Source organism: Bacillus rossius, chromosome 8 (assembly GCF_032445375.1).
Source record: "Bacillus rossius redtenbacheri isolate Brsri chromosome 8, Brsri_v3, whole genome shotgun sequence".
Classification (NCBI taxonomy): Eukaryota; Metazoa; Arthropoda; class Insecta; order Phasmatodea; family Bacillidae; genus Bacillus; species Bacillus rossius.
Window position 1 is genome coordinate 42,887,897 of NC_086336.1, and position 15,082 is coordinate 42,902,978.

General features: G+C 38.0%; 1 protein-coding gene across 1 annotated transcript; it reads left to right on the forward strand.

Annotated features, from left to right (window-relative positions):
• Nucleotides 1–3,409: 3,409 nt before the first annotated feature.
• On the forward strand, nucleotides 3,410–9,476 carry LOC134534806 (putative nuclease HARBI1). The gene is made up of 4 exons (XM_063373400.1): nucleotides 3,410–4,197; nucleotides 4,497–4,553; nucleotides 5,103–5,318; nucleotides 5,466–9,476. Exons 1-4 carry the CDS (start codon nucleotides 3,913–3,915, stop codon nucleotides 5,967–5,969), a joined length of 1,062 nt encoding a protein of 353 aa, XP_063229470.1. The 5' UTR covers nucleotides 3,410–3,912; the 3' UTR covers nucleotides 5,970–9,476.
• Nucleotides 9,477–15,082: the final 5,606 nt, after the last annotated feature.

Below are 15,082 nucleotides of genomic sequence, written 5' to 3' on the forward strand. Positions count from 1 at the left end.
GTCTACAGTTTTCGAGCGTTACGAAAATTTCAGATCGCACGAGGGGAATGGTTAGGTACGTGGTGGGGGAACCGGTAGAGCAGGAAAGTGTGTCAGCGGCGTCGCCATTCCGAAGCATGCGAATATTTATTCGTAAAATATGAGAAACGAATTACCGCAATGATTCGTGTTTTTTTTAAAAATTAAATAACGAATTCATTGTCAGTAGTATATGAATGGGCGTCCGACGGCAGGATGCAGGATGTGGATGGTGCGGATTGTGATTGTCTGTCCGCCATCTTGGATTGTGACGTCACGGCGGCCATCTTGGATGAGCGTAACGGGACACCGCGTAACGTGACACTTTTCGTGCGTGCAGCCGGCGTAACGGGACACAGCGTAACGGGACACAGCGTAACGGGACACAGCGTAACGGGACAAGTAGATCACGGCGGCCATCTTGGATCCACCATTTTGGATGACGTCATTTTGTTTTCTAGAAAATTCCGACATTGTGTTGTCTGCCATTTTGAATTATGACGTCATCGTTGCAATTTTCGCTATGGTTGCCATCTTGAACTTTAGACGCCATCTTGAAAATCTGCAATTTTTATGTTAGAAAATCGTGAAAAATTTTAAAAATCATTAAAAAATTTAAATAATCGAATTAAATAAAAATCTTAAAAACCACTGTTGCAGTTATCGTTACGGTCGCCATCTTGGATTATATAAATGTTGCATTTTTCGTTACACCCGCCATCTTGGTTGAGTACTATACCATTCTTACACTTTACGTTACGACCACCATATTGGATCCTATTAATGTTGCAATTATCGTTATGGTTGCCATCTTGAAATTCAGTCACCATCTTGAAATTTAGACGCCATCTTGAAAATCCGTAATTTTTATGTTAGAAAATCGGGAAAAATTCCAAAATTCATCAAGAAATTAACTTAATAGAATTCCGATTGATTATATCGATTACCGTCCTAGGTTCGAACCCGGTGAGGGCAAAAAATAAAAAAATCAGATCCTTCCACCACAGAAGCCACCTACAGACTGACCTACCTCCACCAATAACAAGGTATTTACCATCAGCTGGTATGACATCATGTCCGCCATCTTGTCTTCGTCCGCTGGAGTCCACCATCTTGTTTTCGTCTGCTAGAGTGTGCTGACGTCATGTTAATATATTGTTCTGTTCTCCATACCTTTAACCTTGTATATTAACATTAAACTTTGACCTTGACCTTGAACTTTTACCTTGACCTTGAACTTTGACCTTGACCTTGAACTTTGACCTTGACCTTTGACATTGACCTTGAAATTTGAATTTGCCCTTGAAATTTGACTTTGTCCTTGTCGGCCATCATGGATCCGACATTTTATGTTCAGTACATGCTACCAGGAGCCACCACCTGCCGGAGTACGCCATCTTGTGTGTGTACTTGTATTATAGAGGACATTCCCATCTGGATAGTTTTATTCTAACCCGCTACAGTGCAGTAATCATTTATTATGGAGGTGCCCCCCACCATCTTGAAATTCGACCACCATCTTGAAATCATGTAATAATGTAGCTAGAAAAGCCAGAAAAAAATCCAAAATTAATTAAATAAATTTGTAATCCATATAATGATTGATTGGATCGACTAAGGTCCTTGGTTCGATCCCTGGCCGATACAAAACATCTTTAATTTAAAAAAAAAACTAAAAAATGTTGGTTTAAAAAAAAACACCGCAAGTTCTTTTAAAAAAATTTTATTACATAAATTCAATAGGAAACGAAACGTATACACACATTACACACAGGAAACGGAACGTACACACAGTACACACAGGAAACGAAACGTACACACAGTACACACAGGAAACGAAACGTATACACACATTACACACAGGAAACGGAACGTACACACAGTACACACAGGAAACGGAACGTACACACAGTACACACAGGAAACGGAACGTACACACAGTACACACAAGAAACGGAACGTACACACAGGAAACGAAACGTATACACACAGTACACACAGGAAACGGAACGTACACACAGTACACACAGGAAACGGAACGTACACACAGTACACACAGGAAACGAAACGTACACACAGTACACACAGGAAACGAAATGTATACACACATTACACACAGGAAACGGAACGTACACACAGTACACACAGGAAACGAAACGTACACACAGTACACACAGGAAACGAAACGTACACACAGTACAGACAGGAAACGAAACGTATACACGCAGTACACACAGGAAACGGAATGATCACACATACAGTATCGGAAACACACACGCTTAGTTGGAAATCAGAATACAAGAAATAAAACATACTTTAAAATATATAATAATTTATTTATTTGTCAATAGTACACACATGAAAGTTAAACAATTTATTATTGTATGTAGCCAGCTTTCCGAAGTTCTTTAAGTATGGACGATACTTCCTCGATATACGAGTAGTTTCCTCTACGAACAGATGCCACCATCAGTCTTAGCCGGTCATCCAATATGTTTGGTTGTTTCAACGATGTGTTATCAATCTCTTCTGTCACCATCTTCCTTGCACGTTTATAATAAATATTATTATCTCTGGTGTCTACCGTTTTATCGTCATCCACAAGGTCACTTTCGTCATCGAGCCAGTGATTATCACAAGCTTGATCAGATTTATTTATTGCAACACGTCATTTCCATCGTTTCGGTCTCAATCCACCATCACAGTCTTCGCTCTTACATGCTTGAGGTGCTTCAGCACAGTCTTCGATCACGCCATCAGCTTCAGAGTCACTGTAGCAATCACCGTAGAAGGCACCGTCTTCACCCAGATTACCGTATGAATTCGATAGCGTTGACGTCGAAGTGTCTTCATCTTCATGCTTCATTTTTAGGAGTCCATCATTTTTACAAAGTATTGTGGATCTACTGAATATCGGCTTGGTTGTATTCTCACTTTTCACGGTGTTGTTACTTCCATTAGTTTCAGTCTTCACGAAGCCATCAGCATCCTTCAATTTATGTTCTTCAACATGATCGATCGATCTAATACCATCTCGCTCAGGTCAAGGAAAAATTATTGTTGTATTCTTTAGTCTAGTGGATCCATCGATGTGATCTATGACGTAAGTAGGCTTGGCTTTACATGTTCTACCATGTATTTTTAATCCGTCAATTCGTGTTAACAACCTGATACACCGATTACAGCTTAACATTTTGCGTAGTGGGTTTTTAACACAATCATTCTTCTCATACCGTTCAGCATTCTTTATCAAGGTAAACACCTTGCTACAGTATCTGCAGTGATGTTGTTTTGATACAGCTACATACATCGAAGGCTCCAAAAGGCTCCAATTGCTCCAACAGCTTTTTGTTTCATCAGCGCCAATGATATTTGGCTAGAATGCTACGAGTCTAACAGCCATATGCAGAGATCTCACTTTATCTTTAAGGGTCCCTCAAACGCAAAAAGTGGCCCTAAGTACCGTGCAAGAACCTCCCTTCTACTTCACTTCATCACGGCACCCTAGATTTCAAGTGAAGGAAGCTGTCATACTTTAGGCCGCCCGATCCGAGCCTTAAGGGACCCTAAATTAAGATGGCGGTCATTATTTGAAAAAAATAACTCATTTAATTAAACTTCTACTGTAATATAAAGAGGAATTGGGCTTGCGCTGCTTGTAAATAATGATAATTATTTAAAATGAATGTGTAGGAAGAGTTTTGTTGCATATGCGGCTCTTTTAAATATTCTAGTGTTAAAACAACTTATCCCATATCCACCCAGACCATCTTTGTTTACATTTTGAAGTGCTTACTTTATTTACTAGAAAATAGCCGTTTCGTAAGTGATTTCTAAACATTATTGTGTGTTCTTAGAGTAAATAAAGTACTGTGTGAGTTTATATTTGCTCTGATGGATGACCCGAGATTGTTTGACGAAGAATATTTAGATTTTATTCAACGGGTCGAAAATAGAGAAAACCATCATCCCCGACGGTATTTACGTGATGGTCAAAATCCTTGCGAATTCTTCTCCGACATCGAATTCGTCAAACGTTTTCGATTTTCTAAACAGATTGTGATGGACACTATTGTGCCTCTTGTTGCTGCCGACAACAATGATAGGAGAGGATTGCCATTGCCACCAGTTCTTAAAGTTGTAATAGCCTTGCGATTTTATGGCAGCAATAGTTTTCAGGTATGTACATACAACATTATTTTAGTGTGTGTTTAATTGCCCAATTAAATTTTAACTCAATGGGTAATTTGGCGGAGTAGATTTGCTGGATAATAATTATGTATATTAATAAAAGGTAGGTTGTGTCAGCTATTGTAATAATATTTTTAAAAAGTAGTGAAAGATATATTAATTTAATCGATGTGATTTATTAATTCCAAAAAACCTTATTGTTCATCTAGTTTTCCTGAAGCCACTACTTTGTACAATTACTTTTTTTTTATGTACAGTATGAGTAATCTCATGTGTTTCCCTTGCAGAATGTATGTGGTGACCTATGCCATGTCAATCAAGCAACAGTGTCAAGGATTGTAAAGGTAATGCAATGTTAACACATGTAAGATAATTTTATGTGAGTAGTTTAATGAATTTTGGTAAAATTCTAGTTTAACCCCGTTTTCTTTAAAAAAAAAAAAAAAAAAAGATTAAAATGTCAAACAAATGTAATTTAGTGCTATTAAAACTCCTCTATATTTTTCAAAATCCTGACATAAGAAATACCTAATAGTTTCAGAGAAATTACCGTTAATTGTTTACATTAGAAAGCCTAGTTGATTACTGATTTAAACAATATCTTGCTAGACTTAAATAACCATCCTCAGTAGTTTATAGTATATTTAAATTAGCTAACCTAACCTACTAATTGTATTTATAATAAAGCCTACCTAGCCTAGACTGCCATTATCTCTTATTTCAATTTCAAAGCATTTGTAACATATCGTACCTAACCTAAGTTAGTTTCTTACTCAGCCTTTATTTTATTATTTTATTTTTGCAGGGACTTAAGTTTTACCTATATTTAAGTAGTGGAATATATATACCTACTTTTTGAAAAAAAACTGACTAATCTGGTAACTTTGTAATAGGTTGTTTCTGCACAATTGGCCGAGCACCTTTTGGAGTATGTTTATTTTCCTGGACGGCAGCAACTTCAAGAATACCATAGGCAGTTCTATGTAAATGGTGGCTTTCCTGGTGTAACTGGGTGCATAGACTGCACTCACATTGGCATTAGAAGCCCTGGTGGCCAGTTTGCAGAACTCTACCGTAATAGGAAGGGTTACATGTCTCTCAATGTTCAGGTATGTTTTCTGAGATATTTATTATAGTACTGTTATTGAAAAAAGATGGAACGATGATAATAAATATCTATGACAGTTTTTTGAAACTGGTATTTACTTGCAATTTTAACAGTATGCAAATATGGTGTTTGTCCATTTTTTTTATAGGTTGTCTCAGGTCCTAACCTTGAGATTCTTGATATTGTGACAAGGTGGCCTGGCAGTACACATGACTCAAGGATTTTCAGCAACAGCCGGGTGATGACTCGTTTTGAAAATAGAGTTCTGCCAGGAGTACTGCTGGGAGACAATGGCTATCCTCAACTGCATTTTCTTTTTACTCCAATACTGGTGCCAAATACAGTTGAGGAAACTCGCTACAATGTAGCCCACAAGCGGACCCGGAATACAGTAGAAAGACTGTTTGGAGTATGGAAGCGGAGGTTCTCATGCTTGGGACACAAGCTACGCTCAAGTCTCCATACTACCAGCAGGGTCATCGCTGCATGTGCTGTTTTGCATAATATAGCTGTTGCACGTGGTGAGCCACTGCCACCTCCTCCAGCTGACGAGGAGCACTTCATGCCTGCTGTTCCTGTTGCAAATGCGGCACCACGAAATAATCGTGGAGTTGAAGTGCGTGCAGATTTTATTCAGCGAAACTTTTTCTGAATTTCGTTGATTTATTTTGAGTAGATTGAAAACCCTGTCTTACCACCAATGTTATTTTTTAATCAACATGTAATCACAAAAGCAAACGGCGTAGAATCTATACTAATATTATAAAACTGAAGAGTTTGTTTGTTTGGACGCGCTAATCTCAGGAACCACTGGTCCGAATTGAAAAATTATTTCAGTGTTGGATAGTACATTTATTGAGGAAGGCTATAGGCTATATTATATTATATTATCAATAACATTAGGGATTCTTACTAAAAGTCCAATTTAGAATCAAATGTGTTGGAGGGGGTTAGATACAACATGCAGTACACGTACGAAGTGTGTGTTGACAATGCCGCAGGCGCTAGAAGTTTATTTCCTATTGCATATTAACATTGTTGCCACGCACTAGATGCCTTATCATTCTTAATTTTCCCATACAAGTAAAAAACACCCGTGTGATATTAACAACGAAGCAATCAGTACCGTCATAAGAGTTTTTTAGTATTTAAATACTTTTTATCACTTTAAATCACAAACCTAAACTATTGTTTTTTTTCCTCTCTCTGTGTTTAATTTGATTTTTTTATTAACATTTTTTTTTCAAGTATATACATTTTACAGACTTGAAACTTCACAGTAATGTTCCTTATGTTACGCAGGATGACATTTTCCGAAAATTAGATCCCATGGGTGGTTAAAACCAGGAAACAGTGGGTACTTTGTCTGCATGAGAACAAGATTTTGCATTGTTGATGCCTTCTGCATCTCCATGGCAACGGGCATCGCGCGGCAGTGGTGTACCCACAAGGAGGGGCATGTATAATGAGTGGCGCAAGAGTGATCTGCCTGTAGACTGCCGTAGCGAAGTACGGGTACATCAGTTGTACGTTGCGTGCACGAGTCGGGAAACCATCGGTGCTATTCATTTTCTCTCCGGTACATTATACAGCATTGTAATAAATTTTCACTGAATTTTTTTTACAATTACTGTAAATGGGAGCTGTGGCTTAATTTTTTTCCATTAGTATAGCCGTGCGAAGCCGGGTCGGGCAGCTAGTTTTAAACATAATTCCTTAAGTTATTTTTAATATAATGCGTTGTTTGCTTTGTAGTGACATGGTAATAGGCCTCCTGGGGAACTCGCCATGTAAAATAAAGAGTAACGAGTTGAGTGCTGTACCTCCGGATGTTTACCACCCATGGTAGACCTCTAGGGTCTAACACTTGTGGTAGATATCCAAGGTGATTTGGAAACTGGCACAGACAGGTAAGTAGTGCCTTTTTTGTTTCATTTTTGCTACTTATTGTGTATCTATGCTTCTTAAAGGTATTCCTAGAATGAATGTGTTTGTAGCACAAGGAATTTTAACCTTGCTGCATTATACATTCAAAGATGCTTTAAAACATGATCAGTCTTGTTAATTCCTACATTTACACAATAATACCTGAATATGGAAGTTACATGATTATCTTTCGATACTTCTCTGTATTAGCTTATTGTCTCACAAGATATATTCAGGAATTAAAATTTCATTTTAAATCATTCACTTTTACAAAGAGTAATGTGTAGAAAGTAAAATTCTTAAATAAAATTTGGAACTATTATGTATTTTGTTGTTTTTTGTGTTTAAACTTTTAATAAAATTGGAATGAGCTAAAGCCTTTGTTTAGTTATGAAACTGAACATGCAGAATATTTACTGACATTAATGCATACAGTACCATCAAGTAATTCAGCTGATGATAAATTATAAAAAAAATAATAATTTAATTCCTTCTACACATCAGATGAGTTCTTAACCCAGAGTAGAGTATTTTGTTGTGTATTTATAATGTCTAATAAGTTCTCACTAGTATGCATTTAAAATTAACATTTTTCAAAACATTCCATATGCCACATCACAATGTTTTAAATGAAATTTACAGAAAAGTGGCTTCTGGGAAGTAAGACAAGTAATAAGTGAAAGGTTGATTAGGTTACTCATATTATTACATATTAAAGTATTACTTACATATTAAATACTTATTATTAATGTTTCTGACTTAACTTTATAAACCTTTTACATAAGTAGGTATTACCCTTATTTCCCAGAAGCTGCTTCTCTACAAAAATTACCATATTGTGAACCAGTCCTAAATTATGTCATCCAATTTAGCTTCATACTCCTTGTGAACCATTTATGAATCCTAATTCAATGCCCATAAGTTCACCTATGAGTACTACATTTTCTGTATGGCTAGGTTTACTATTCCTTGTAAACTGTGTTATGAATTTTAATAGGATATGTCTTAACTGTATAACCAGTTATTGTGAATAGCTGATTGTTTTACCAGCAACCTTGTTTTACTGCAGAAAAACAATTGTAAGGATGTTTTTGGATATTATGCAGTCATCACTTAGGTAAATTGTTGCAAGGGTGATTTTGACTACACACTAAATGCTACGTAATTGGAGAGAAAGTAAAAACTAAGTTTATTTATGCATAAACAATTTGTATTGATGGTTAGTTATATTTGATTATCTTTATTAAAAATAAGTAGTGTGCTTAGAATATAATTGGAAATCATTTCTGGAATAAAGAATATGACCCAGATTTACCCCAGATTAATATTTAGTAGCAATGATGCTACAAATTGACCTAATTTGGTAAATAAAATGAATTATATAGACACCAAAAATTTCACTTTGTAATAAATAAGAACAATACCCAATTTATAAGGTGTACAGGAGACATTTGCAACCACACATTGCAAGTAGTGTCACAGATAACTTTAATTGAAATAGATCAGTAAGAGAAGCTAAAGGACACTTTTTTACCATTAAAAAATATTGGCATGCACATTTAGCATAATTGGAACAAGACGATACTTACCTGACTGTGCCAGTTTCCAAATCACCTTAGATGTCTACCACGTGTGGTAAACATCTGGAGGTATAACACTCAACTCGTTACTCTTTATTTTAAATGGCGAGTTCCCCAGGAGGCCTATTACCATGTTAATGCGAAGCAAACAATGCAGTATCTTAAAAACAAAAAAAAAAAATTGTTTTTAAAACACTACATCATTTGCTTCCGTGAGGATCTTGATGCGCAGCTTATGTAGCTCGTCAGCGTGTCGCATTTGCTGTGCGTGCAGCTCAGCCCTACGCTGTTCTGCCATGAGCTCAAATTTAATAGCTCGTTTCTCAGCTTCCACTGCTCGAGCCGCTTCTGCCTGCTCGTTTGCAAGGCGCTGCTCTTCTGCCTCTGCCATTGCCTTACTTGCTCTCAACTTAAGCCTGTGCTCAGCCTGTTGCATTGCGAGAACTCTCCGTGCACGCTTGTCGGCTCGCTCAAGGTTTAAAAACCTGCGCTCCACCTCCACATCAATTGCTGGTTTATTTCTAGCACGAAAACCAGAAACAGGTGTTGGTAGAACAATACTATGAGGTTCTTCTTGTGATGCATTCACAAGTAAGCTGCCAGTACTGAGTGCACCAGAGCCAGTATTGTTAGACTGTGGCATCACAATTTCTACAGAAGATGAAGCTTCTGAAGGAAAAGTCATGTCACAGTCTACAGCATCATCCACACAATGCAACACACCGCCCAATGCTATTTCCAGCTCAGGATCTGTGGGAGGATCTTTAACAAAAGGTCCTCCACCAGTTGCCATTCGCTGTCTTGTGGCAAGAGCAAGGGCTTTCTTCTGCTTGGTCTTGACATTTTCCCAGCATTTCTTCAGCTGGGCACTGGAGCGCTGCAAGTTAAAATTAATTTAGCTGTGATATAATTATTATATGCGAATTACAAATGTAGTGCTAAATGTACACACATTAAGTTAAAAAGATGGTTCTGTCTATAAAGTATAAATCAATGTTTGGTGGTAAGAAAATAATCAAAATTAAAACAACTTGTATTTATTTAGGTGCTCAGCCAGCTGTTGAGTCCATAGTTTGTTCTGCACACCAATAGAGAAAACTACTTATTTTGTATAACAAATAACCTGTCACTGATGGTTAAGAACAATCATTTAGCGATCTTTTTTTTCCTAATATATATCTAAACCAAATTATATTGTAATATATATATAAGAATAACTATCACATGGATTTACTTCAATATGATAATGCAAATAACGTACCTTGATGACATCAGGTTGGGAATTGAACTCGCATTCAATTCGCGCCCAGGCATCTTTCTTGGCAGCCAAGTTGCTGAAGTCTGTCTTCTTACATTCGATGACATGTGCCCAGGAACGAACAAGCCCTAACAAAATGCTTCGTTCGATAGATGAAAATCGCTCGGATTTTTGAGAGGACGTCATGATGTATTCTCAAGGTAGATTTGAATATAAATCTAACAAATACAAACCAACTACAATCAACGTGTTATCAAAAAAGTAAACAAGTCAATCGTGGGTCAGTTCCTATTGGCTGTTAACCATGACGTATTCGTGACGTCACGGAAGTTCGGTTAACTTCGGACACGATCGGCCTCACTCGCAATTTAGTAAGAGGCGAACCTTCACTTTATAAAGTAAAGGAACGGGCTGTACTTCAAGCGACTCTGCACGATACTTAAACTATAAGGACGGCGCCTCCCTTCATGAAGTATCCCTTAAAGTTAAAGTAAAGGATGACCTCTGCATATGGCTGTAAGAGACTATGAGGTCTCAAGGCTACGAGTCTAAAAGGATCTAGCTGGTTATGACTTATACATGGCTGCGGCGAGTCTGCATGGCTAAAATACCGCGTGGCTACGTAAAAACATGACTATGAAGCTACAAGGATACAAGTCTACTCGGCTCCAAATAAATGCAAGACGACATGGCTACAAGAAAACTTGGATACAAAGCTTCAATTCTACGAGTCTACAAGACTCCACCAACTACCTTCGAGTGTTTAAAGCTCCAACTGCTCCATCAGAATTGTGTTATAAGATTACAAGGCTACTTGCTTACGTAGCTACAATTCTATGAGGTCCCAATACATCATGACTACACGACTACGAGCCATGAGGTTACGAGACTACACGCCTACGAATCTTAAAGTTTACGAGACTGCAAGGCTACAGAGCTACGAAGCTTCTAGAACACAAGTTTATGTGACTGCGAGGATACAGGACTTCAAGTCTGCATGAGTTCTTGACTACGAAGCTACTCGTCTACAAGGCTCCAATTACCGTATCTTTCTTCGACGGAATTTTCTCTTTTGCTCCAACTGCACCATCAGCTTTATGTTATAAGATTACAAGGCTACTTGCTTACGTAGCTTCAAGTCTACGAGGCTCCAATGCATCTTGACTGCGAGACTACGAGACTATACGATTGCAAATCCTCAAGGTTACGTGATCTCGAGGCTATAGGTCTATGAAGCTTACAGAACGCATGGTTACGAGACTGCCTGACTAATTGGCCGCATGGCTACGAAACTTCATGTCTCTAACTGACTAAAATAGCACCATTCAGTGGTGAGAGTTAATTTATCTCATGCAAAGGTACTTGTTGCAAGTAGTTCCGCTTTTCAACAACAGATATCGCCACATGTTGCTTACAGATAAATAAAATTTATTTCTTTTATGTAGGATGCAGGATGCTCACTAACGACCGCAAAAGAAGCACGGCTTCGGAAGTCACCAAGGAGAAGGAAATTCGTCTTGTACGTTAGTGCTTCACAGATGACTCATGGTATATTACTAGACTGAGTAATAATATTTCTTTTTTTTCCACCTCATTAAAAAATATTGCAAGTGACGATTTAGTAGCCGAAAATCACTAATTAAATGTAACTTTGAATAAAATGACATGTCTCATTAAGAGTAAAACTCCTTCATGGAGAGATCGGTTTCTCAGAAATAACCAGAAGCACTTGGAGAAACCACAGGAATGATCGCAAGCACACGGAAAAAACCTTCATAATATTGACAAGAATAATCAGGAGCACACGGAAAAAACCTTCATAATATTGACAGGAATAATCAGGAGCACATGGAGAAAAACCATCATAATATTGACAAGAATTATCGGTAGCACACGGTGAAAAACAATCATAATATTGACAAGAATTATCGGGAGCACACGGAGAAAAACCATCATTATTTTGATAAGAATAATCAGGAGCACACGGAGAAAAACCATCATAATATTGACAAGTATAATTAGGAGCACACGGAGAAAACCGACATAATATTGACAAGAATTATCGGGCGCACACGGAGAAAACCACCAAACATTTTCTTTGATATCATAAAATAAAAAAAAAAATAAAAATAAATTAATAAAAAATTTAAAACAAAAAAAAAATCTATCCGATCTCTCCATGAAGGAGTTTTACTCTTAATGAGACATGTCATTTTATTCAAAGTTACATTTAATTAGTGATTTTCGGCTACTAAATCGTCACTTGCAATATTTTTTAATGAGGTGGAAATAAAAAAAAATATTATTACTCAGTCTAGTAATATACCATGAGTCATCTGTGAAGCACTAACGTACAAGACGAATTTCCTTCTCCTTGGTGACTTCCGAAGCCGTGCTTCTTTTGCGGTCGTTAGTGAGCATCCTGCATCCTACATAAAAGAAATAAATTTTATTTATCTGTAAGCAACATGTGGCGATATCTGTTGTTGAAAAGCGGAACTACTTGCAACAAGTACCTTTGCATGAGATAAATTAACTCTCACCACTGAATGGTGCTATTTTAGTCAGTTAGAGACATGAAGTTTCGTAGCCATGCGGCCAATTAGTCAGGCAGTCTCGTAACCATGCGTTCTGTAAGCTTCATAGACCTATAGCCTCGAGATCACGTAACCTTGAGGATTTGCAATCGTATAGTCTCGTAGTCTCGCAGTCAAGATGCATTGGAGCCTCGTAGACTTGAAGCTACGTAAGCAAGTAGCCTTGTAATCTTATAACATAAAGCTGATGGTGCAGTTGGAGCAAAAGAGAAAATTCCGTCGAAGAAAGATACGGTAATTGGAGCCTTGTAGACGAGTAGCTTCGTAGTCAAGAACTCATGCAGACTTGAAGTCCTGTATCCTCGCAGTCACATAAACTTGTGTTCTAGAAGCTTCGTAGCTCTGTAGCCTTGCAGTCTCGTAAACTTTAAGATTCGTAGGCGTGTAGTCTCGTAACCTCATGGCTCGTAGTCGTGTAGTCATGATGTATTGGGACCTCATAGAATTGTAGCTACGTAAGCAAGTAGCCTTGTAATCTTATAACACAATTCTGATGGAGCAGTTGGAGCTTTAAACACTCGAAGGTAGTTGGTGGAGTCTTGTAGACTCGTAGAATTGAAGCTTTGTATCCAAGTTTTCTTGTAGCCATGTCGTCTTGCATTTATTTGGAGCCGAGTAGACTTGTATCCTTGTAGCTTCATAGTCATGTTTTTACGTAGCCACGCGGTATTTTAGCCATGCAGACTCGCCGCAGCCATGTATAAGTCATAACCAGCTAGATCCTTTTAGACTCGTAGCCTTGAGACCTCATAGTCTCTTAGACTCGTAGCATTCTAGCCAAATATCATTGGCGCTGATGAAACAAAAAGCTGTTGGAGCAATTGGAGCCTTTTGGAGCCTTCGATGTATGTAGCTGTATCAAAACAACATCACTGCAGATACTGTAGCAAGGTGTTTACCTTGATAAAGAATGCTGAACGGTATGAGAAGAATGATTGTGTTAAAAACCCACTACGCAAAATGTTAAGCTGTAATCGGTGTATCAGGTTGTTAACACGAATTGACGGATTAAAAATACATGGTAGAACATGTAAAGCCAAGCCTACTTACGTCATAGATCACATCGATGGATCCACTAGACTAAAGAATACAACAATAATTTTTCCTTGACCTGAGCGAGATGGTATTAGATCGATCGATCATGTTGAAGAACATAAATTGAAGGATGCTGATGGCTTCGTGAAGACTGAAACTAATGGAAGTAACAACACCGTGAAAAGTGAGAATACAACCAAGCCGATATTCAGTAGATCCACAATACTTTGTAAAAATGATGGACTCCTAAAAATGAAGCATGAAGATGAAGACACTTCGACGTCAACGCTATCGAATTCATACGGTAATCTGGGTGAAGACGGTGCCTTCTACGGTGATTGCTACAGTGACTCTGAAGCTGATGGCGTGATCGAAGACTGTGCTGAAGCACCTCAAGCATGTAAGAGCGAAGACTGTGATGGTGGATTGAGACCGAAACGATGGAAATGACGTGTTGCAATAAATAAATCTGATCAAGCTTGTGATAATCACTGGCTCGATGACGAAAGTGACCTTGTGGATGACGATAAAACGGTAGACACCAGAGATAATAATATTTATTATAAACGTGCAAGGAAGATGGTGACAGAAGAGATTGATAACACATCGTTGAAACAACCAAACATATTGGATGACCGGCTAAGACTGATGGTGGCATCTGTTCGTAGAGGAAACTACTCGTATATCGAGGAAGTATCGTCCATACTTAAAGAACTTCGGAAAGCTGGCTACATACAATAATAAATTGTTTAACTTTCATGTGTGTACTATTGACAAATAAATAAATTATTATATATTTTAAAGTATGTTTTATTTCTTGTATTCTGATTTCCAACTAAGCGTGTGTGTTTCCGATACTGTATGTGTGATCATTCCGTTTCCTGTGTGTACTGCGTGTATACGTTTCGTTTCCTGTCTGTACTGTGTGTACGTTTCGTTTCCTGTGTGTACTGTGTGTACGTTTCGTTTCCTGTGTGTACTGTGTGTACGTTCCGTTTCCTGTGTGTAATGTGTGTATACATTTCGTTTCCTGTGTGTACTGTGTGTACGTTTCGTTTCCTGTGTGTACTGTGTGTACGTTCCGTTTCCTGTGTGTACTGTGTGTACGTTCCGTTTCCTGTGTGTACTGTGTGTATACGTTTCGTTTCCTGTGTGTACGTTCCGTTTCTTGTGTGTACTGTGTGTACGTTCCGTTTCCTGTGTGTACTGTGTGTACGTTCCGTTTCCTGTGTGTACTGTGTGTACGTTCCGTTTCCTGTGTGTAATGTGTGTATACGTTTCGTTTCCTGTGTGTACTGTGTGTACGTTTCGTTTCCTGTGTGTACTGTGTGTACGTTCCGTTTCCTGTGTGTAATGTGTGTATACGTTT

Coding starts and splice junctions, on each gene's coding strand:
- LOC134534806 (XM_063373400.1), top strand. CDS start 3,913: ATGGATGACCCGAGATTGTTTGACGAAGAATATTTAGATTTTATTCAA. Junction 4,198..4,496: donor ATGGCAGCAATAGTTTTCAG/GTATGTACATAC, acceptor TTTCCCTTGCAG/AATGTATGTGGTGACCTATG. Junction 5,319..5,465: donor ACATGTCTCTCAATGTTCAG/GTATGTTTTCTG, acceptor TTTTTTTTATAG/GTTGTCTCAGGTCCTAACCT.